The sequence below is a fragment of the Pyricularia grisea genome (assembly GCF_004355905.1).
Source record: "Pyricularia grisea strain NI907 chromosome Unknown Pyricularia_grisea_NI907_Scaffold_2, whole genome shotgun sequence".
Classification (NCBI taxonomy): domain Eukaryota; kingdom Fungi; phylum Ascomycota; class Sordariomycetes; order Magnaporthales; family Pyriculariaceae; genus Pyricularia; species Pyricularia grisea.
Window position 1 is genome coordinate 4257438 of NW_022156717.1, and position 20618 is coordinate 4278055.

Genomic DNA, 20618 nt, shown 5'->3' on the forward strand with positions numbered 1-20618 from the left:
TCAGCCACCAAGCGTTGTCCAACCTGAACCACTTGGGGCAAGCACTGGTCACTGGAGATCGAAGCCATCCAGTGCAGGTGGAATGCTGCAGGTAGCCAATGACGACGACCATGTGAATGCGGGTTGGCGACCTGGGAAACCAAGTAAACCAAGACTGCAGGCGAGGATCGAGTGCAGCCAGAAACGGGAATTCCCAAGTCAAGTCCAGTCCTTTTCCCGCACAACAAAAAAAAAACACCCCCAGTCAACAAAGAGCATGCGTCACGACCCTCGATAAACAAACATCCCTGTTCTTTCTTTTTTGTGTTAGTCCTTGTATCTCAGACTTGATTGCTCATGTGAACATACGTATGAGTTAACTCGTCTTTTTTTTATTATTTTTTTTTTTTTTTATCATGAGCAGCAAATCGAATGATTTACATTTTATCTGCAAGCACTTTACACATGGAAACTTGTGATTTTTAGTTCCCAAACCTCGGATGCTAGCCTTCTTAGTTTCCGGTACCTACAGGATACCTGCCAAATCACAAGCCATAAACAACACAGTACCGGGCGGCACCGAACGCTTCTGCGAGCAGGTTACCGGTATATGCACACATCCATGCACCGGTGCAGGGAAGTGGCTTTTGTTTTTGCTTTGCAACCATTCAAACGTTCCAACAACCCACACGACGTACCTAGTAGTTCATCCCTGCCTTTCTATTTTGCTTTAAGAGCAATTTGCGATTTACGCATTGAGAACTACGCGGTATTAGTCGTCTGGACCCTGCCTGGGGCTCTGATCGCCTCCAACAACAAAAAAGAAGAAAAAAAATTTCGGCGTGCTTTGTTTCGTTTCATTACAAGTTGCTGAGTGGACATCCGAGCGACCTCCGGTTTCCGCTGCCAGCTGAAGCGGGTAACTTCTTTTTGGAAACCTACCTACCTACCTTACCTACCTACCTGCCTAGGCTGTCTGAGGTACCTAGGTAACCACCTAACTTAGCCTGCAGCACTCGGTACTGTTGTTGCCCAAAGTCCTCTCGATTTATCTCCCGAGGACAAGGTTCCCTTTTGTTCCGTTTTTACACTTGCCTGATTCCCACCGCCAGTTTGAAATTGGCTGGGGGGCCCTCACTCTACCCTGGCTGGCCCCGCGGGTTCCAACAGGCATGCACCGTTGCGCCGACTCTCGCCCTAACAATATTGACCCCGAAACCTTAACGCATGATGCTAAGCTCGACGGCAAGGGGCTTGGCCTCTTCCTCTCACTCCTCACCACCAGATTCTCCTATATCCCAGTTATCCCGCCCTGACCCACGCTGCGTTCAACCAAATCTTAATCAAAGTCCAACGATTCAGTCACAGAGTCCAACAGCGTTCGCGCCGACGCGCTTGACGCCTCCACAACAGCTTGACGACCCGACCATCGTCACCAGGGAGCCCTCGACACCAGCGTTGGCACCTCTGCATCGCAGGCAGCAGTCTAGCACGAGCCTGCTGCCTTTGGCCCTGATTAACCGAGCCACTTCGCCGGAGCGGAGGCAGCAACGGCCTACCCTGGCTATCGAGATGCCTTACACCGGCGACGGGAAGAGGACGAAGAGGGTTTCGGACGTATCATCTCGCAGCGAGCAAAGTGAAGGGGCTGCGGGAGACATTTTGTTGTCGCCTTTGAGCATACGAGGCGCCGAGAGCGCCGTTCCTGGGGATGAACGCACACCCATATCGACAGAAGTGACGCCGACGCGGAACAACAGGACGTCGACTCCGGGAGAGAGGCAGATCTCGCCGGCCTCGTCAAGATTCGCCTTCCTCGCCTCGGGCATGTCCGCAATATCGTCGAGGCTTGCACAGTCATCCCTGAGCCCCTCGGCCAAGTCGAACGAGCCTCAAGATGATCTGTCAAGCCTGAATGTGGAGGCTGCGCTGTTCCCCGCTGGCGCCCCGGCCGTGGGCGATACTTTCTCCCCAGCCGCCTACAAGAACCTACAGGTCAACGCCGTGGCTCTCGCCCGCCGTCTTCAAAACGGGTACACGGAGCAGGCCAGAGCACTACGTGAACTGAGCGCCGAGCGAGAGGCCGATCTCGAGGAGATGGAGGAGGCGACCACCCGCGCTACGCACCTCAAGATGCAGCTCGAGGACATGGCCTACAAGGCTGCCGACCAAGAGCGTGCGATGCGGGAGCTTCTCGACGAGCTGGCGGCCGAGCGCCGAAAGACTGCGAGACTCCTCGCGGCAGCCGGTGGTGTATCCTCTCCAAAGGGCCCCCATGTGCGCCTCGATCAGCAGACGCACGGGACTGGTCCTGCATCGGAGGGATCCATCGTCGAGGATCTGGAAGTCGATGCGGCGGTAGAAGAGCTCCAATACCGACGCAGGATGAACAACTGGCGTAGCAGCGGTGGCGCTGATAGCTTTGACACCGACGACGATAGCATGGCGGAGGTCGAGAGCGTATTTTCGCGCTCCAGGAGTTCCACCACGACTGACGGCCTCAGCTCCGCCCTGCCGAGATCTCCTTCCTCGGTCACCATGGCACCGCCATCGGTCCTGACCAAGACGGCCCCGAAGTCATCGGCTAGCAAAGGTGTGCTTCCTCAGCGGTCCGCACCGGTTCAGCAAAAGCACCAGTCCATGACTGCTTTCCAAAAATTAGTAAGGAATGTGACGTCTGCATCGCCGATAGACAACGGTGTTGGCTCTGCCAACTGTGCAAACTGCCGCGGCCAAGACGCCGGTATGGCTTGGGACACGGTTGGTCTTCTCAAAGACGAGAACAAGGCTTTGAAGCAAAGAGTCGGCGAATTGGAGGGTGCTGTCGAGAGCGCGCTTGATCTAGTGAATGGGGTTGGGTTATGATCTAAGACTGAGAGAAATGACAGCGTATAGATGCTCGTCGTACGAATGTTTTTTGTTATGGGGTGTTTTTTGATGATTAAAATGGTGAACGTTCCAGGATTCTAGGATATTACTGATATGACTTTCTATTGTTCGCAATTCCCACGGTTAAGAATAGAGGGCATAGCAGTTCTTATTTTTTCGGGCTTAGTGCTTTCCCCTCTTGTTTCCTCTACATCTAAAGCATTGGTTACATTGGTTATAGCATGAATATGGTTCAAAGATTAGCTTTTTCTTCTTCTTTTTTTTTTTTTTTTTTTTTTTTTTTTTTTTTTTTACAGGGAAATAGAACCATTCTCCAAATTAGATTCAAGTCAATCTTCGTTCCAAACTATCCGGCAAATATGACCTGAATGATCCTGTTACGGCCTCGCATTGGTGAAAATAACAAACCCGCTTCTGCTAGTTAGGAACAATCACAAAATCAGGAGTTGATTCACTCGTGAGGCGCTCTGAAAACGGCATTCAGTACGTAACAGATGGAATAGAGGTCCTCCCCTATGTCATCCCATTACAACAGTCCATCACATCTTTTTTGGAAGATTGGATAAACAACAAACGCCGAGATCCGATTCTTGCCTAAAGCTCAGATATGTACACAGACCAAACCACCCATCCGACAGCGACTCTAGTGGTGGCCCTCGCCATGGTGGTCCTCCTTGAGGAAGAAGTGCTCATATGTGCAGTAGGCCGCAAAGGCAACGGTTGCTATGCCCAGGCCGGGGAAGGCGCCCTTGAACCTGTTGAAGCGGCTGAACTGACCAGTGTACCGCCATGACTCCCTATTGAGAAAAGAAAAAGAGGAAAAAAAGAATCCGAAGATAGTCAGCTTCTTTGCTCGTTCTGTGTTAAGTTACTCGACCGAGCTTCAGAGACCCAGAGTGTTAGACTGACAATCTCTCCCAGGGGTCATATCGCTTCTTGGTGGCTGCTTCGACAAAGGTCTTGGGGTCGAAGCCGGTGATGTTGGGCTTCGATTGGCCGGGCTGGTATGCCCTCAGTGCCCTGCATGGACCAACACGGGTCATTTCCCATCAGTGAATTGTTACAACTTGTTTGGTAGGCCATAGGCAAACTGCTAGGCGATCGCAGGATGGGCAGCTCGTGTTTGTACCTTGAGGGAAACATGTTGGGGTCGATTTTCGAGCTGGTCGAGACGCTTCCGAGAATATGAGTAGGTCAATTGGAATTGAAGGCCAAAGACCTACTTCCTGGGCTGTTGCAGGTAGGTGTCGTCGTTTGTTGCTGTTGTTGTTGTCGTCGTCACACCCGAATCCGAGGTTGACGTGAATTGGAGATCATGTTCAATGTTCCATCAACTGCCCGCCGTCAGTGGACGACCCAGCAAGCAAAGCAACGCCCGCCCTATCAAACCTCGATATGAGCACGGACCCACATGCAAAGCCGTACATGTATGACTAAGCCAAGCTGCGACCGTCCCGCAGCGCGCGCGCAGGCACCATTGGGTTCTGCTGTCTACCTACAATCAGAGGTAGCAGCGTCCAGCCAGCTAAACGCAGCTCAAGTGCGGGTTCATGCCAGCTAAAGAACTGAGTACCTTATTCTTGCAGAGCGAACACGTTGTTAACACATCACCGCCAACCCAGTGATTTCATTCTGATTGCATCTTCGCTCTCCGTGCACTTGTGAACAAAGAAACACAATCTACGCAATACGTACTACCGACTTAACGATTTTTCATTTTTTTCCCCCCATCGCTGAACCCGACGGAGAACAACCGACCTTCGATCGCACAGGGCGCAACAGCCACCCGGCGCCGCGGGACCTCGACCGAATACTGGGCACTGGTTTTGATTTGCCCCATGCACCGCCGTCGTCGCACCGACCCGTCGACAACACCGAAGGAGCTAGTCTACTGCTTCAACAATCGCTAGTCTGACGGTGACGGCTGCACCGAGATAGCGACTGACAGATAGTATGCCTCCGCCGCCCAACAGGTTCCCGACCGGGCCTACCACCATCTCGCCCTACCAACATCAGTTTCCTCCACATGGCCAAGGCCACGCCGGCGGCCATCCGCCGCCACTAGGGAACCCGGCCTACATCAACCCCAATGCTCAACTGAACCCCTTCGCCGCCAACGGAGCCCTGAGCCTGGCTGCCGGTCTGAACGCTGCCACTGGCTTCGGCGCCCACGATGCTTCGGGGTTGGGCAGCCATGCGGCGCGTCTGGGTTTCTCTCAGGGTGCCGCTCTCCAACAACACCATCAGCAGCAGCAACAACAACATCACCCACAACAGGGCCATGGAGTCATGGTCGACCACCCCACCCGTAACCAGACCAAGGGTCGTATACGAGAAGTGTGGAAGCACAACCTCCACGAGGAAATGGCTGTGTTGCGAGACTTGATAGAGAGATATTCATACATATCAATGGTGAGATTCGAATGTTTCCAGGTGGCCGTCATGGATACGAGCAAGAGAGAAAGCAAAAAAAAAAAAAAAAAAGGGATCTGCCAGGCGCTCGTATCATGACCGCAAAACTGACATCGACTTTTTGTTCTTCTCCAGGACACAACTTTCCCCGGCGTGGTTTGCAGGCCAATGGGCTCTTTCAGATCTAAGAGAGACTACCACTACCAGTGCCTGCGGGCCAACGTTGACATGCTCAACGTCATCCAGATAGGCATAACCCTGTTCAACGAGGACGGTGAGAACCCGCCTGCGCGTCCCAACTCCACCGATGTCGCCGAGCTCTTAGGTGCCGCAGGCCGGAGGAGTGCACAACAGGGGCCTTTACCCTATACGTGGCAGTTCAACTTTCAGTTCTCATTGAAGGATGACATGTACAGCCAATCCCAAATCGAATCGCTCCTGCAGGCCGGTATCGATTTTGTCGCCTTGGAGCGCGACGGCATCAACCCAAAAGAATTCGCATCCCTGATGATCTCATCAGGCATGGTGTGCGACGAAAACATCTCATGGATAAGCTTTCACAGTGCTTACGACTTTGGGTATCTGCTCAAGCTTCTTTGGTGCAATATGCTACCGGAAGACCAAGACGAGTTCAAGCAGCTCCTCAGGTTGTTCTTCCCCAACATATATGATGTTAAGTACTTCATGAAGCACCAGATGAAGCCTCTCAACGCAATAGGCTTCCAAGGGATCGATGGTGCTATCGTGGATGCGCTGCAAAAGTTTGACCACAAGTCAACCCTCGAGACATTGGCCGAAGTGCTCAAGGTTAAGCGCACAGGGCCTGCACACCAGGCAGGATCGGATTCTCTACTCACTGGCCGTGCCTTCTTCCAAATGCGCGAGAAGGTCTTTGGTGGCAAGCTACCAGAGGACATTCTGGGCCAGGTATGGGGACTAGAAGATCCGGAACCCGGGCCATCGCTGGCTCTAGCTTCTGCCAATGCCGCAGCGGCTGCGAACCAGGGCGAGGGCGGCGCGAACGGCACCCAGGGACATCATTTGCAGCATCACCAACAGCAGCAACAGCAGAATGGCCCCAGCACCCCGAATACAGTTTCTGCTAGCCTGGTCACGACTCCTGGAGCAGTATCGCACTCTCACAACACAAACGGTATGGGCGCCGGAGGCATGGGACCAATGACACCTGGTGGAGGAGGTGGCGCGTTTGGCCACTTTGCGTTCTCGAGCCACCAACGGTAGAATCCTGGTGTCTATCCAGGCCATCAGTCTAATCCCGACTGGGCTCAAGGGTCCCCACTTGGCCTCCCCTCGCAGACCTGGCGGCAACCAGGCAGTCAACCTTACCCACAGTCCACACAATACAGACCCTCTGCCTCGCCCAAGGCTTTTGGACCTCGACCTGCGCCGTCGCATCATTCTTGGAACACTTTCACTTATGCCGAAACCCGCGGACCGCATCATCCCGACACCACACCGCAGAGGCGAGGCCTACTACCTGATACTTCTAGATCCGCTCCTTCCCATCCGTCTCGGCCCACTCTTGTAGCTTCAGCACCACACTCACGGCAACGTCCGCGGCCGCTATCGTATGATCTCACTATGGAACGACTGCCGCAGCCGCCTGTAACCCATCGATGGTCTGCTGATTTCACCATGGGGGCACTATAGTAGCTGTTGGATGCTTCGCCCGACGCATTTGCTGACGGCGCAACCAGGTTGCCATTTCCTTGACCAGTGGCTTCACGGGGCCGGTAGTCTTTTGTACATGGAATGATTTCTTTTTCAACAGAAGCGTTTGATTTTGAACGCTATCTTTAGGGATTGGGCTTTTGGAGATATGTGTCAAATAGGACGCAATGGGTATGGAAAAAAGGGAGGCGTTGTTCTTGGGATGGGGTGCGCAAGGCAGGCAGGCTGGTGATGATGGATTCGAGCCAATGCGCTCCGCTTGTATGATGTTGTCTTCTGTAGTATCCGGCTTTTCTTTTTATGCTCACGTTCGCCATATGTCCTATAAAAAGTATACCTCTTTTCCCTCCCGGCTTTTTTTTTCTCTTGGTTGTAGATTCTCAAGAGTTATGGCCGCATCACTAAGCCTGACGATCGTATCCGACCTTTGCTTCCCGCTATAAAACAAACGGAGGCTTGTAAAATTCAACTCGCTGTGTTATTTAACATGATATGATACTGGTTTACGAGTGTGGCTAAGTGAGTGCCGCTCCGACCTAATCCCCCGAACCTGTACGCCATAAATCCAATTCCCGTGAAGCCCAAAGATAAAAAGCAGATAAAAACCAGACGCCCGAGGCTCCACCGGTACTCCTTTATAACATCAAGCCATTGCAAGAAAACCCAAGCATAGATATGCAACCCAAGCCAGGCATTACAAAACACACACAAATCACCTGCCTTTCTTCCATGGGCGTCTCACGTGATGAAGACCTTTTTCGTCTTTGAGGCCGGGAAGATCTCTCCAGTGCGGAGGTCCTTGACGCAGTTCTGAGCCAGGTTCGACTTCCTGGCGTACTCCTCGAGCCGCGCCTTTCCGTATACCCTGTCATTGGGGAGGAGCACAAGGTCGTGTTCGACGTGGCTCTTGCTGTGATGTGCGTATGGTACATTCTCGGCCAGCTCGTTGAGCTCCGCCGAGCAGATTGGGCACATGGACGAGTCCAACGAGCTCCCCGGGGCCGAGTTGGGAGTGTCGGCCAAGTCACGGGCGCCGGCCGTGTGGCAAGCGGGTGTCTTGAGCGCCGAGAGCCCGGACGACAGGGCAATGTGTAAGAGTGGGAAGGATGGTAGGGAGAGCAGGCGGTGGTGAGTCTCTATGAAGAGTGTGCTGAGCATTTCCCAGCGCTCCTGGCCCCACAGGTCGCTGTACGAGTCGCTTGTTTGCTCAGGCGGGTACGCCAGCAGGCCGGCCGCCTGGTTGACCTCATGCGGGTAAGTCTCCTTGAAGGGAATGAGGTACTTTCTCGCGTGTGTGATGGCCTCGAGAACTTTCGGTAGCGTCTGGGAGCGAACAAGCTCGATGTATTGTTGAAACCGTAGCATGAACTCAAGATTACTCTGGGAGACGTACGCCTCTTGGTTAGTATAGGAAACCATCACGTCCACCACGAGAGTAGGGGAGGGGGCGTGTTTTTTATGGTGCATCAAATCCATGCTTCTGTTTGAATACCCACATCAATCTTCCTAAGCTCCTTCTTGTTCTCATGACACCACGCCAGGGCCTCTGTGACGCTCCTGTTGGCCAGGCTTTCCTGGATCTTGCTCATGTGAATAAACGTATCGATGTCGACCAGATCACGTATGCCCCGATCGTCGGCCAGGGCACAGGCACTCTCGTTGTATCCGTGGCGGAGCAGGTAGTCTACAATCAGCCGGTCGAGGCGCGTCCTGGACCACTGCTCGTACCTCACGTCGTCCACCGTCTCCATCGACACCACCTCGCCTACGTGCTTGATCCGGGCACCGAGCTGCCGGTACAGCCGGGCCTCCTCCTCGGAGCATGCCTGCAACTTCCGCTTGATACCCTTGGCCTTGGCCAGCATGGCGTCTATGTTCTTTAGCACATCCTCGGACGAGTGCTTGCCCTTTAGCGAGCCGGTGGCCGTGTCCTTGAGCAGCTTGGTGACAGCTTTGGACTCGTGTTCGACGACAAAGTGGGCATTTCGAAAGTTTTTGCGCATAAGATCGTACGGTAGTCTAAGGAGGGTTTGGTCCTGCAAGGAATGGTGGGGGGGCGGAAGCCGAAGGGTGAGCTTTGTCAGTAGGGATGACAACGGTTTGTAGTAGATAGAAGAAATGCCATGAGGCCTTTCATTGAGCGACGTCATAGGGCGGTCAAACATACCAAAAGAAGATGATTTGATTTGTCAATTTTGGTCGTTTGGTGGTCTGCCATTTTCTTGAGTGTGTTGGAGCACAGCTCCTTGAGTAGGTAGTAGAGAGGTGCAAGAGGCTTAGGTGGGGGAGTTGGCGAACATCTAATGAAGCTCCAACCGAAGGGATTTTGTCAAGGTAGGTTGTAGGTCAGGTCAGAAAGGTACCTAAGTAGACTGGTAACCGAAGGTCGGAAGTTCGCCGATCATTGACGTCTTCTAACGACACACCCGGGTGTGATAGATAGTGCGGAGCTTGAAGACTGGGGATATACGAAGTAAAGGCACGCTTAGAACTAGAACTAGGTAGGAGATGAAGGGTCGGCGAGGTAGGTATCAAGGTAACAGGCAACCTAGATAATTTTGCTTAATACAATTACTACTGATCAATCCAGAGGAGGTTCTTGAGGTTTTCATTTCGTAGGGAAGCAAGTGGTATGCAAGAAATTGATGGACCTTAATTGACTGCTCTCGACTGTCGCTTGGTCTTGTACCTAAAATCATCCAGTAAGGTAGACTGTTGGTCCATGCAGCATCACATGACGCTTGCTCTACCTCCTTTGATTCCTGGTAATTACCTTACCTACCTACTATGGTACGTACCGCGGTAGTAGTTTGAGCCACCTTATAGAGCCCACACTACTTGGTACATTCTACGTACTCGCACAAGGTGCATACCTCACGTAGTAGGTATTTAACCCATGAATTTGATACGTTTGACGACAGTATCGTATCGAGAGCAAAAGTCGTGTAACCTTTTCATCGTCACTTATCCAATCTCTTCATCATAAAAACCTACCACATCACCTAGTGGCCCCATTGGTTACAGTTCAGCCTGGTCGACTACCTATCGGAGATAACTCTCGGATTATTGCCATGGCAGTCGATTAACCTTCGAGTTGGACTATAGCCTATTCTAGTTATATATCTCGATGCCAGCATGCAAACATTCTTACCAGGCCTGGCAGACTGAATGAATCGGAAACGGGGATGGAATAAGAAACACTGAATGCAAAATAGAAAAAGAAATAAAATAAAATGCAAGTGTCCCACAGTAGTAAGCACTTGCACTCTCGCATCTCGGTAATCTTGTCTCTACGCAGGTGTTTGCAAGGGTGGGATCGAAATCGGGTTAATACAACGAGACTGCTTTGCACAACCGACAAACTACCAAACTGTCTAACTGACACCATCTCGGTTGATATATTTGAAATGGTGGTTGGTATCTGTTCAAGTAGCCTCTCGATGAAGAAAAAAAAAAACCAAAAGAAAAAACCAAAGAAACCCCCCCAAAAAAAAACAAGCTAGTGCATGTTAGCGCTGCGAACCAATGCAAAGAAGCAGCTCGAGACATGATAACCCCTCCATCCTCTACCTATAGGGTGTAGTCACCAGCTATCAGCTGCAAGACATTGTCACGCATCTGATGCAATTAGCCTTGTTCCGATCAAACATTTGACACGGTAATTGGCCCGTGCGCCATCAACAAAAGGATGGAGTGTGAGAAAGTGACGGCATGTGATTGGTCTACTGTGCCCCACCCAAGCCACCCGAAAGCTTTCTCTCGTTCGCTTTTCCTTTAATTCACGTGGTCCGCCCCTTCTCCAAATCAGCTGACCTTCTTTCTTTACTTCACGCGTGCTCTCTGGAGAGGCAAGGCAGCTGCACTTTTGGACAAGATCCGAGTTGTGTTCCGACTTGATTTGATTTGTTATTCTTTATTAAAAATAACCACCAGTCTCTCGTCATTTCAAGCATCTCCGCTTGTTTTGGCCTTTTTTCTCCCAAAAACCACTTTCTTTATACGGCATGTCCTTCGTGGATTCGTGATCTGCCGCCTCCAACCCAAAGGATCCATCCTTTCTTTTAAGGAAAACACGTGCCGCGACCAACATCGTCAAGTCATTCAATTCGCTGGAACGTTCCCAACACCCGCAAAGCACATGACCAAGGTACGTTCTTATGGGTTAGCTCATTCATTTACATTATCGACTTGGCCTATTCCCGGGATTCTCTCTTTTTTTTCCAATTCAAACACGCAACAAAGATGTCTACCAATCGTCCCTTTGATGTCGGCCGCCTTGTAGGCCAGTGCCTGCACTGGATCAACGCAAAGCCACTACGATCACTTCTCCAGCAATAACAGTTGATGGATCGTTACTCATTTTGGGGCTCTGTTGACGCTTGTCGACTCGGTACCGCGCGCAACGCAACCATGAGTTTCGGTCTACCATTGTTGTATCTTGGATTTTCTTTCGGGTCACCGAATTATTGAATCGCTGGCAAGCCTTCTCACGGGGAAAAACAAAAACAGTAACCAGCCACTGTCGCAGCGCCTTCGTCGCGTTCAGTTAGCTGATGATACAGATGCATTCAATGGGCACGCGCCATGAGGAACCCATTGGAAAATTCAACTTTCACCAACTACCCCAAGTCCCAAGTCATTCAACTACCAGCAAGTGCTTGATTGTTGCCCGCTCTCTTACTGAGCACTTGTACTGCGGATGCATCATACTGGGTTGGGGTTCAAGGAAAGCAGGACAAGGCCATCGAGTGAGGTAGTCGCCTGTCTGCGTCCAGCTGCCTAGACCACATTCGACGCGTCGACAACAGGGGTCTTCTGCAACCTCACGCCCACAGGCTCGGCGTGACCCACTTTGGAGAACACACCCGTTCGCTTCTTACTGTGCAATAATAAATGTATATCTTCACAAGTTCAAGACAAGAAACTAACAAAATGCGGCAGAAATAACTCTTGTTCCCGAAGAAGTGGACTAGGCTTGCAAACACACCCAAGAGCACCCGCGCTCACGTCTTGTTGTCTACATTTACCTATCTCCTCTTTATCGGACCTCTACCTCAGAACCAAAATGGCCGAGGTAGCTCAACCTATGGAACAGCCAAGCCTCAAGGCTGAAGCTCCCATACCTTCATCGCCAACCCAGAAGCGGAAGCGAGCCTCGGAGTCAGCTTCGCCAGACTCGCGCCGCTCCAAAAGGGGTGCCGTCGCAGCACCCAACAATGTCCCTGTCCCTGTCCCCGTCCCCGTCACCGTCCCCGTGCCTGTCGGCGAAGATACATCAGGGCAGCTCTATATGGACAGCGCCATTGCGGCTTCGGCTCCTCAACCCGGGTCCGATAATATCAACGCGGATGACTTCTCAGCTCTTCAACAGGCCACAGTTGATCATGGCGATGTGTCTGACCCTGCCAATGCCTCTAGCACCGCAGCGGCAGCGCTTGGATCCATGTATCCGACTCTCCACGTCCCCCAAACAACTGAGGAGACATTTGCCGCCCAGGTAGGGGCAGATACGGAGCACAATGACAACTCTTTTGGCGTCACACCCGATGGGTTACCCATGGAGTCGCCCATGGAAGATATGCAGCAGTCGCAGTTCAATCAGTTGCAGCAGAGGAATGGTCCCCAAAAGCCAGCTGTCGGTTCCGAGGAATGGCACAAGCTGCGCAAAGACAACCACAAGGAAGGTATGTATTTTTGTTAAATGTCTACATGTTGCTATGTTTCTCACATAGTGGCTAACAATAACCTTTTTTTTCCTAGTCGAGCGCCGTCGCAGGGAAACTATCAATGAAGGCATAAACGAGCTTGCCAAGATTGTCCCTGGCTGTGAGAAGAACAAGGGTTCAATTCTCCAGCGCAGCGTTGCTTTCATAACGCAGCTCAAGGACAACGAGACACAAAATATCGAAAAGTGGACTCTGGAGAAGCTCCTGACGGAGCAGGCCATTGCAGAACTCAGTCAGTCAAACGACAAGCTGAAGACAGAATGTGAGCGTCTGTACGGAGAGCTCGAAAGCTGGAAGCGGGTAGCCCAGGCCGCCGGTTTGTCCCCAGAACCCAAGGAGGAAACGGGTGCCGCTAGTTAGGCATGGACGTCGAGCACCTTTTTCGCCAGTGGCAAGCAATTCAGCCATCCGGCCTGCCAGCTCGGAACCAGTCCTATTTGCAAGTCACAGTCTACTATGACCATTGCTCATCACCTGATATACTGGCAGGACTGGATCTGACGAAATCGTCGGGTGTTTTCTACCGCTTGATGAACTCTGGTCTTTTTTGGGGGGTCTTTTTCTTTTTTTTTACCCATCACTAGCAATCGTTCTCTTCGAGTCCCATTTATTAATCTACTGATATGTTTAGTGTACTTTGTTATTCGTTTGGGGTTCGAATCGGGGGTCTTGAGGGATCTTATTTTATTCTATATAGGGATTGGCGTTTGGTGGGCTATTGAGGATTCCAGCTCTTTTTCTTCGTCTTCTTTTTTTTTCCCCTTTATTCTTCGGCAGCGTGCTCAACAAGGAAGGAAACGCACACAAACACGTACTCTTTTTTTTTTTGTGTTTTATTTTTTTATTTTTTTTTATCTTTGTTCGTAGAAAATGTCCGAATCATGGTGTGTGTTTTCGCTGGTGCTGTGATGGAATTAACAGCACATTTCTACAGCGCAGCCCGCTTCTTAGAGCGATGGCCACTAGTCTACCTAGGTAGAACAAGGATCAATTTAAGGATGTTTATTGGTCAGTACAAGTAAAAAGAGCAATGACCCTCGATCGCCTGCCTTGTGCCTGTCACAGATAGCCTGTCTACTGACTCTTGCCATATGCGCGTACCCCTTATCTCGGTCTTTTGGGTCCAGGAGATTACCTTGTTCTTTTTACTTTGTCTGGTTTTCCGTGGGATTAGGGAGAGAGAGAAAAAAAAAAAAAAAAACGAACAAAATACCGCAGGGGTTGGTCCGGTTCAGTTCACATTGTGGTAGTGCCTTGCCACGACGGTGCGAAGTCGGCATTTTTGGTGCGTACTGGCTCCTCGCATGGACCTACCTAAACCGGTAAGGCGACGTCCCTGGACCCCGGTTTTTGAGAGCTTGATGCTCCCATCTCATGCACCGACTCTGGGGCGTCGACTCCACCCTAGTCGGGTACAAAACGAGACTACATTCCTCCTCCCACTCACCCGTTCATGATCTATTGCAATTTACTTTATTTCTTGTCTTTGTAGAAAAAAAAAATCAATCAAAAAGGACGACAGTCTTCTTTGTCTTTTGAAGCAGGCGCTGGAAAGATTTACTCAAGTTATCGCCTCTTTGTTTGCAGAACCTCTTCTACAATTTGACCCATTTGTCCTTCGTCGTCTCTACGCCCCACGATTGTGACGTAGCATCCAATTGTAAGTGGCCGTTGTTTACAGCTCTTTGTCCCCCCGCCGCCTCCTGTTGGAGCGCCCACCGAACTCGGCCTTCACTTGTACACACACACATATTTAGGAACAATTCTTGAGCCGCCGTTTTCCACATACTACCTCTCGCTCTCATATTCTCTTTTTTTCTGTACTCTTACTCTCTTTCGTTTTGCGTTTACGACATAATCTTCAACCCTTTTCTGCTTTTACTAGCCCAGCTGGTATAAAACATTGATTAACCAGCAAGAACAAACCAGCAGTTTACACAGCACAAGCCCTATTACATACCGACCCTGGCTAGGCGGGCACACCTAGTCTGCAGAGAAACAACACTACCCGCAACTACAACAAACATAAAAATGGCATCAGTCGCCCGGGGCAGCGCGCTGCTGCGCACCTTCGCCCGGCCATACAGCCGCTCTTTGGCCAGGTCGGCATTGGCACCCAGGGCTCTCACCAGGCTCGCCCACTCCAAGGCATCCTTCTACTCTGAGCCCGAGGGCCCTTCAGTCAAGACTGAGATTCCCGGTCCCAAGGCCCAAGCCGCCATCAAAGAGTTGGATGAGGTGTTTGACACGCGCAGTTTGAACATGCTCACCGACTACCCAAACAGCTCTGGCAACTACATCGCTGACCCCGATGGAAACGTCCTGCTCGATGTGTAAGCTATAACCTGACCCTCTTGACTTGACTGCTGTTGTATGCGCATGAGCTTCCCTTGTACTGACTGCGTGCGGGCCACAGCTATGCCCAGATTGCCTCTATCCCAATTGGATACAACAACCCCGCCCTCTTGGAAGCTTCACGCAGCCCCGAGATGCTCCAGGGTTTGGTCAACCGCCCCGCCCTGGGCAACTTCCCACCTCACGACTGGACCAATGTCCTCAAGTCGGGTATCCTCAAAGTCGCCCCCAAGGGCCTCGACCAGGTTTTCACCGCCATGGCAGGTTCTGACGCCAACGAAACCGCATACAAGGCTGCCTTCATGTACAGGCGGCAGAAGGAGCGTGGTGGGCGTGACGTCGCCTTTACCGAGGAGGAGCTTCGCACTTCCATGTTAAACAAGTCCCCTGGTGCTTCGCAGGAGCTCTCCATCATGTCCTTCAAGACCGGCTTCCACGGTCGCCTCTTTGGATCCCTCTCGACCACGCGGTCAAAGCCCATCCATAAGCTCGACATTCCCGCATTCGACTGGCCTCAGGCCACATTCCCCCTACTCAAGTATCCCCTTGAGGAGCACGCAGCCGAGAACAAGGCCGCCGAACAGGCCGCTCTGGCCGAGGTTGAGGACCTGATCCTCAACTACCCCAAGCCGCCTTGCGCCGTCATTGTGGAGCCTATCCAGTCCGAGGGCGGCGACAACCACGCCTCGCCGGCATTCTTCCAGGGTCTGCGCGACATCACCAAGAAGCACGACGTGTTGCTGATCGTGGACGAGGTGCAGACGGGCGTGGGTGCCACAGGTCGCTTCTGGGCCCACGACCACTGGAACCTGTCCAGCCCGCCTGACATGGTGACATTCTCCAAGAAGGCCCAGACGGCCGGCTACTACTTTGGCAACCCGGAGTTGAGGCCCAACCTGCCGTACAGGCAATTCAACACTTGGATGGGCGATCCGGCTAGGGCCATCATCTTCCGCGCCATCATCGAGGAGATCGAGAGGCTGGACCTGGTTGCCAACACGGCCCGTGTCGGCGACTACCTCTTTGCCAACCTTGAGCGCCTGGCCGAGAAGTACCCGAACGAGTTCCAGAACCTGCGCGGTAAGGGCCAGGGCACTTTCATCGCCTTTGACAACCCCCGTCGCGACGAGTTCCTCAAGAGGGCCAAGTCCTTCGGTATCAACATTGGCGGCAGTGGCGCCTCGGCCGTGAGGCTACGTCCCATGCTGATCTTCCAGGAGAAGCATGCTGATATACTGCTCGAAGCCCTGGAGAAGATTGTGACTTCTTGGTAACGACGTAAAAAAAAAAAAAAAAAAAAAAGAAATCATTCCTTTGGTTGTTTTGGAGTTTTTATTCATGATTGCGGGAATTTGGTAATTTCTTGTTGGATTTGGGTCTATTTATCATTTGCTCTTTTCCCTTCGTTTTCTGGTGTTTTTGTAGAATGTGGTTTCATGTGAGCGGTTTTTTTCTTTTTCAAAGTTGTGCTATGGAATCTATCCGAGTCAATGCATTGAGTGAGCATAGGGGTGGGGGAAAAATGAGACATGTGTTTTCTGTCAAGGGGCAGGTCAGCCAACTCTTAACTGTTGGAAAAAGTCGTCGTCTTGTGACAGTAGGGCGCGGCCATTTCAGCTTTCAGCAGCTCTCGCTTCTGGTTGATGAAAGTCTGTCAAAACTCAAGCTCCGAAAATATATGCGCCTTATAAGCGTTGCGCCTGGCTGTCCAAATAGTAGCTGATCCCGTTCTCGCCAATATTGTTCGACAAGTTGAAGGTGTAATAATTCCGATAAACAAGGTGCAGAGACGGGATACCTAGTTTTGTGTTTTGAGATTTTTTTTTTTTTTTTTTTTTTTCGTTCTGGTTTTCAAGATTTGATTAAAGGACTCTGCTAATCGTCAAGGAGCCAGGTCCCGCCCTCGCGGACCTGACCCAACAGATATCGACTGACTTGCGAGACCCGGTATCGATGCGTTATTCATACCATCACTGTCCCCATCTTGGCGCCATTGACGTTGTTTGCCATCGGCTTGTCACCATCCGCCTCGGTGCCACGCTGGTCTGTCTGTAGCGCAAGTAATGTCTCTTGATTCTCCCGCTCCAACGCCTCCTCGTGTTCCCGCAGCCTCTTCTGCTCCACCGCATCCTGCTGTAATCGGTGCGCCTCTTCATTTTCAAGCCTGAGCTCATCCTCGTGCTCTCGCAGGCGCCGGCCCTCTGTGGCCTCCTCCATCCTAACGGCATCGTCCAGTTCATCGAGGGGCGGTGGCGTCGGTGGCGGAGGAGGAGGGCTTGGCTCCTCAACGTCTGTCTCTTTCACCCTCTTGGCTAACGGTGTATAGCCTGGCGTCAAATCGGCCGCTGCACCTTCCACGTTCTCGACATCGTGGCTTTCGCCACGTTTACGTTTCAGATCCGTGGCCGACGAGTCTGGGCTGTCCACCGACCTTGGGGCACTATCATTGGTACTTTGCACCCCAGCATCGGCGTTCGGCGGCGATATCTTGGAGCCTTCTGTTGCACCCGACAATGTTGATCCAGACGACTCTCCAGGTCCATCTTCAAGCTTTTTACTGTTGGTGCTGTCCTTTTCTGCCTGCCGGAGCTCGTGTTTCTTCACGGCCTTATCGAGGAAATCTCGCGTGTATTTCCTGATTTTGCTTTGCTGCTTCTCCTCAACCTTGCTAGGATCTTTGACTCTGCCATGCTTGTAGTCTGACGCCGCCAACGTCTTGTTTACATCCTTGACAAACTTTTTCAGATCCTCTTTAGGTAGCCTCTTGTAATATTTGTCGGCCACGTATTTTATGTGAGGGAAAATCTAGCACATTGTTAGCCAACTAACGACAGACTTGGACTAAACCGGAAACAGCACAAGGAGCGAAGATATGCTTACCGTATTCTCGTAAAGTCTTCGTTGTTTATCAGCAGGCCATGATCGCCAAGTCTCCCTCTTGGGTTCCGCCACTGGTGTGCCTACGGGTTGAGGTGTGTGCGTAGCAGAGCTTGGTTTCGGGGTTGGCTGGGCACACTGGTTGATGATGTCTTGAATCTTTTGGGCCTGCAGGGCGGCGTTGGCCTTTGCCATCTCAGCAGTTGGGCGGACCCACGACTTCTTGTCAGGATTTGCGGTATCCCAATAATATTGGCGACCTGTCCGTTGATCCATCGCTGAACGCCATCCAGACGGTAGTGCAGGAGCATCCCGGGGAGGTTGTTGCGGGTACTTGCGCCTGGGTGGTACGTAATGCGGGTTACGCTGTGGCATACTGCTCCTGGGACCGGTTGGCGCATTCCGCACAGGTGATGGTGCCCTTGGCAGTGGTGCAGAGGCAGCTTCCCGCGCCTGCTGCCGACGATCATCAAAGAAGGAGCCTGCATTATCTCGAGCGCTTCGATCGGCCTTGGCGCGCGGGATTCTGTAGCCGACCTGCAGTGTCTTCCACACCTCAAGTAGTTTCTTCGACTCGGCTGCTATCTCTTCGTGCTGAGAATTGCTCAGTTCCTTGATAAGCGGCTCGATGTTGGAATCGTCTATCTTGTTTCGGGTTACGCGTGGTAACTTGTACAAGATGTTGAGGACTTGGAAGACGACTTCATCGTCGTCCTTGAAGGTGTTCAAGGTTGTTTTCAAATACTCATAACCGTGGAATTTGACAACGCTGTTCAGAACGCGTTCCTCATCCACGGCGAGGATGCGGTGCAGAAGCTTAGTGGCGACCCACTTCTCCTTGCAAGAACGCAACGTAGACATGACCACACCAACCTCGCCATCCTCGAGCTTTCGAGGTTGAATACTGCCGACATATTCCTCCTCGCTCTCGCCAGCCTTCTTCTTTCGTGGCTTCTTCACGCTCGACTCCCAATGGTCTCCGTCGTCAATACCCAGAGCCTCGATCATGGCCAAGGGTAGCTTGGTGGTCCGCTCAGTCTGGGTCTTGCCACCCAAGATCCCGCTGCAGTTTGACTCGCCGCAGTAGCATCTCTGCGGGTTCGCACCGTAACGATCAACATTGTAATTGAAACAGAGCTCCTCCCCAGCCTTGATGGCGCGCAGAGCAAAGATGCCCATGCGGAGCTTGTCTCCCACGACCCATTTGTCGACATAGCAGTTAGGGTTGCAAGAATGATTGCAAAAGCGGCCGAGGTTGCCCTTTTTGGTGGCGTCGACATATTCGGTCCTGGTCAAGGACATGAAATAGAAGTGCTCTAAGCGCTGCGTGTCGTACTTCATGAGGCGGCTGCGGAAAAGCTCCTCACCAATAACCTCGCCAATGTACTCGAAAACGAAATCATTAGGCTCGAGATCAGTATCTGCTCTTAGTCCATAACCCTTATTTTCCGTCTTGATGACCGAAACGTTGGCGTATTGTTTCCGTTGAAACCTCTGGTTCTGACAACCGTCGCCACAGTTCCCACTGACACATTCAATCTTAGTGACGCGATTGATGCAGTCCGAGTCTTCGGCGCATGCATGGTTGATGCCGTCGCCTGATGATCTGCACGTCAGCGTATTCCCATAAAGTCGCAAGGTATGGATGGGGACAACATACGCCAATCCTCTTCGCAGTCACAATCTAGTGTTTCCTGGCCTGAATTTCCCAGCGCTTTAGAGGCGTATACGCAGTCGCTAAGGATTGCAAAGCCACGGCTCGCCTCCTCCGTAACGTCTGCAAGGTGGCCGAAAAGTTTTGAGGTCCGCATTGGTAGTTGTTGGGGGTTTTTGCGCGTCGATTTAGGGTCGGGGGAGGCGGTTCGAGGTGAAATCTTGTTGCCGTCGACCGCCTTAGTCTCACCATCCCTCGGCATAGAGCTCGGCGAACGCGACCGTTGCGCCGAATCAGTCGCGGAATTCTGGGGCTCCTCCATCTTGACGATTCCGTTTCCCTTCACCTCCGGCTCAGCTCTTCCCTCCTTGTCGACCAGATGCACTTTCGACTTGTCATCGTCGTCCATAATCAGACGCGGCGGGCGCGTAGCGTATAATTACGGATTGGGAACGCTGTAGGTTTTCAGGGGTGGGTGGTTTTTTTTTTGGGGGCGGGTCGCGAAGCGCCTTGGGACCAGAAGTTCCTGGAGGATAGATGGTCTGTGCTAGCAAGGGATTATTTTGAAATGACAAATGGCACCTTCCATTCCTTGCAAAATTGTAGCTTGCCCGGTCCCAGATGCATAAGGTAAGGTAGGTACCTAGAGAGGTATGCTGATTTCCGTTTCGTGGTGGTCGCGATCTGCTTGTCGGGCGGACGCCGGGGTGGAAAGGTTGTTGATGTTGAGGATCTGGTTTTACGGAGGTTGCGAGCGAGCGACGGACAGAGCGAGGGTACGCTTGGACCATTCCGGTACGTCGCAGCGGAAGTCTCGTGGCGCGCATGCAATGAATCTCGTCCACAATGGGACGGGACTCTGTGGGGTCGCCAGCACGTGTAGTGAATCCGGAATAGCGTTGATCCAGCGCTGATTTTTCGCGTTGATTGGTGGCAGCCTTACCGCTAAGCACCTCCTAGGGCGCCACTGTACGTGCTGAAGCCCATGCTCTTGCTTGACACCGATGGCCTACGGTCCTTGTAATCTCTCCAAG

General features: G+C 52.0%; 7 protein-coding genes across 7 annotated transcripts; 4 read left to right on the top strand and 3 right to left on the bottom strand.

The window, feature by feature from the left end:
* Positions 1–1209: 1209 nt before the first annotated feature.
* On the top strand, positions 1210–2844 carry PgNI_03828 (uncharacterized protein; the record flags this gene model as incomplete). Its single annotated transcript, XM_031123881.1, has 1 exon — positions 1210–2844. One exon carries the CDS (start codon positions 1210–1212, stop codon positions 2842–2844), a length of 1635 nt encoding a protein of 544 aa, XP_030984237.1.
* Positions 2845–3202: 358 nt separating this feature from the next.
* PgNI_03829 (uncharacterized protein) lies at positions 3203–3911 on the bottom strand (the record flags this gene model as incomplete). The annotated part of the gene is made up of 2 exons (XM_031123882.1): positions 3203–3665; positions 3778–3911. The coding sequence occupies 2 exons, from the start codon at positions 3909–3911 to the stop codon at positions 3512–3514; spliced, it is 288 nt and encodes a 95-aa protein (XP_030984238.1). The 3' UTR covers positions 3203–3511.
* Positions 3912–4408: 497 nt separating this feature from the next.
* Positions 4409–6829, top strand: PgNI_03830 (uncharacterized protein; the record flags this gene model as incomplete). The annotated part of the gene is made up of 3 exons (XM_031123883.1): positions 4409–5280; positions 5416–6518; positions 6598–6829. Exons 1-3 carry the CDS (start codon positions 4822–4824, stop codon positions 6827–6829), a joined length of 1794 nt encoding a protein of 597 aa, XP_030985557.1. The 5' UTR covers positions 4409–4821.
* Positions 6830–7428: 599 nt separating this feature from the next.
* PgNI_03831 (uncharacterized protein) lies at positions 7429–9583 on the bottom strand. The gene is made up of 3 exons (XM_031123884.1): positions 9140–9583; positions 8469–9008; positions 7429–8352 (listed from the first exon to the last, which is right to left on the bottom strand). The coding sequence occupies exons 1-3, from the start codon at positions 9188–9190 to the stop codon at positions 7711–7713; spliced, it is 1233 nt and encodes a 410-aa protein (XP_030985556.1). The 5' UTR covers positions 9191–9583; the 3' UTR covers positions 7429–7710.
* Positions 9584–10805: 1222 nt separating this feature from the next.
* On the top strand, positions 10806–13786 carry PgNI_03832 (uncharacterized protein). The gene is made up of 3 exons (XM_031123885.1): positions 10806–11119; positions 11914–12656; positions 12733–13786. The coding sequence occupies exons 2-3, from the start codon at positions 12038–12040 to the stop codon at positions 13056–13058; spliced, it is 945 nt and encodes a 314-aa protein (XP_030984391.1). The 5' UTR covers positions 10806–11119; positions 11914–12037; the 3' UTR covers positions 13059–13786.
* Positions 13787–14194: 408 nt separating this feature from the next.
* Positions 14195–16978, top strand: PgNI_03833 (uncharacterized protein). The gene is made up of 3 exons (XM_031123886.1): positions 14195–14358; positions 14631–15031; positions 15115–16978. Exons 2-3 carry the CDS (start codon positions 14730–14732, stop codon positions 16325–16327), a joined length of 1515 nt encoding a protein of 504 aa, XP_030984390.1. The 5' UTR covers positions 14195–14358; positions 14631–14729; the 3' UTR covers positions 16328–16978.
* Positions 16811–20250, bottom strand: PgNI_03834 (uncharacterized protein). Its single transcript, XM_031123887.1, has 3 exons — positions 19591–20250; positions 17934–19528; positions 16811–17858 (listed from the first exon to the last, which is right to left on the bottom strand). The coding sequence occupies exons 1-3, from the start codon at positions 19991–19993 to the stop codon at positions 17016–17018; spliced, it is 2841 nt and encodes a 946-aa protein (XP_030985553.1). The 5' UTR covers positions 19994–20250; the 3' UTR covers positions 16811–17015.
* Between the last annotated feature and the right edge of the window lie 368 nt (positions 20251–20618).

Bases quoted from the DNA above. Each gene is read 5' to 3' on its own strand.
- PgNI_03831 (XM_031123884.1), bottom strand. From the start codon at position 9,190: ATGGCAGACCACCAAACGACCAAAATTGACAAATCAAATCATCTTCTT. The intron at 9,009-9,139 runs GTATGTTTGACC...CATTCCTTGCAG, and splicing joins AATCAAATCATCTTCTTTTG to GACCAAACCCTCCTTAGACT. The intron at 8,353-8,468 runs GTGGGTATTCAA...TACGTCTCCCAG, and splicing joins AGGAGCTTAGGAAGATTGAT to AGTAATCTTGAGTTCATGCT.
- PgNI_03832 (XM_031123885.1), top strand. From the start codon at position 12,038: ATGGCCGAGGTAGCTCAACCTATGGAACAGCCAAGCCTCAAGGCTGAA. The intron at 12,657-12,732 runs GTATGTATTTTT...TTTTTTTCCTAG, and splicing joins CAAAGACAACCACAAGGAAG to TCGAGCGCCGTCGCAGGGAA.
- PgNI_03833 (XM_031123886.1), top strand. From the start codon at position 14,730: ATGGCATCAGTCGCCCGGGGCAGCGCGCTGCTGCGCACCTTCGCCCGG. The intron at 15,032-15,114 runs GTAAGCTATAAC...TGCGGGCCACAG, and splicing joins GGAAACGTCCTGCTCGATGT to CTATGCCCAGATTGCCTCTA.
- PgNI_03834 (XM_031123887.1), bottom strand. From the start codon at position 19,993: ATGGACGACGATGACAAGTCGAAAGTGCATCTGGTCGACAAGGAGGGA. The intron at 19,529-19,590 runs GTATGTTGTCCC...GCAGATCATCAG, and splicing joins TGACTGCGAAGAGGATTGGC to GCGACGGCATCAACCATGCA. The intron at 17,859-17,933 runs GTAAGCATATCT...ACAATGTGCTAG, and splicing joins GAAGACTTTACGAGAATACG to ATTTTCCCTCACATAAAATA.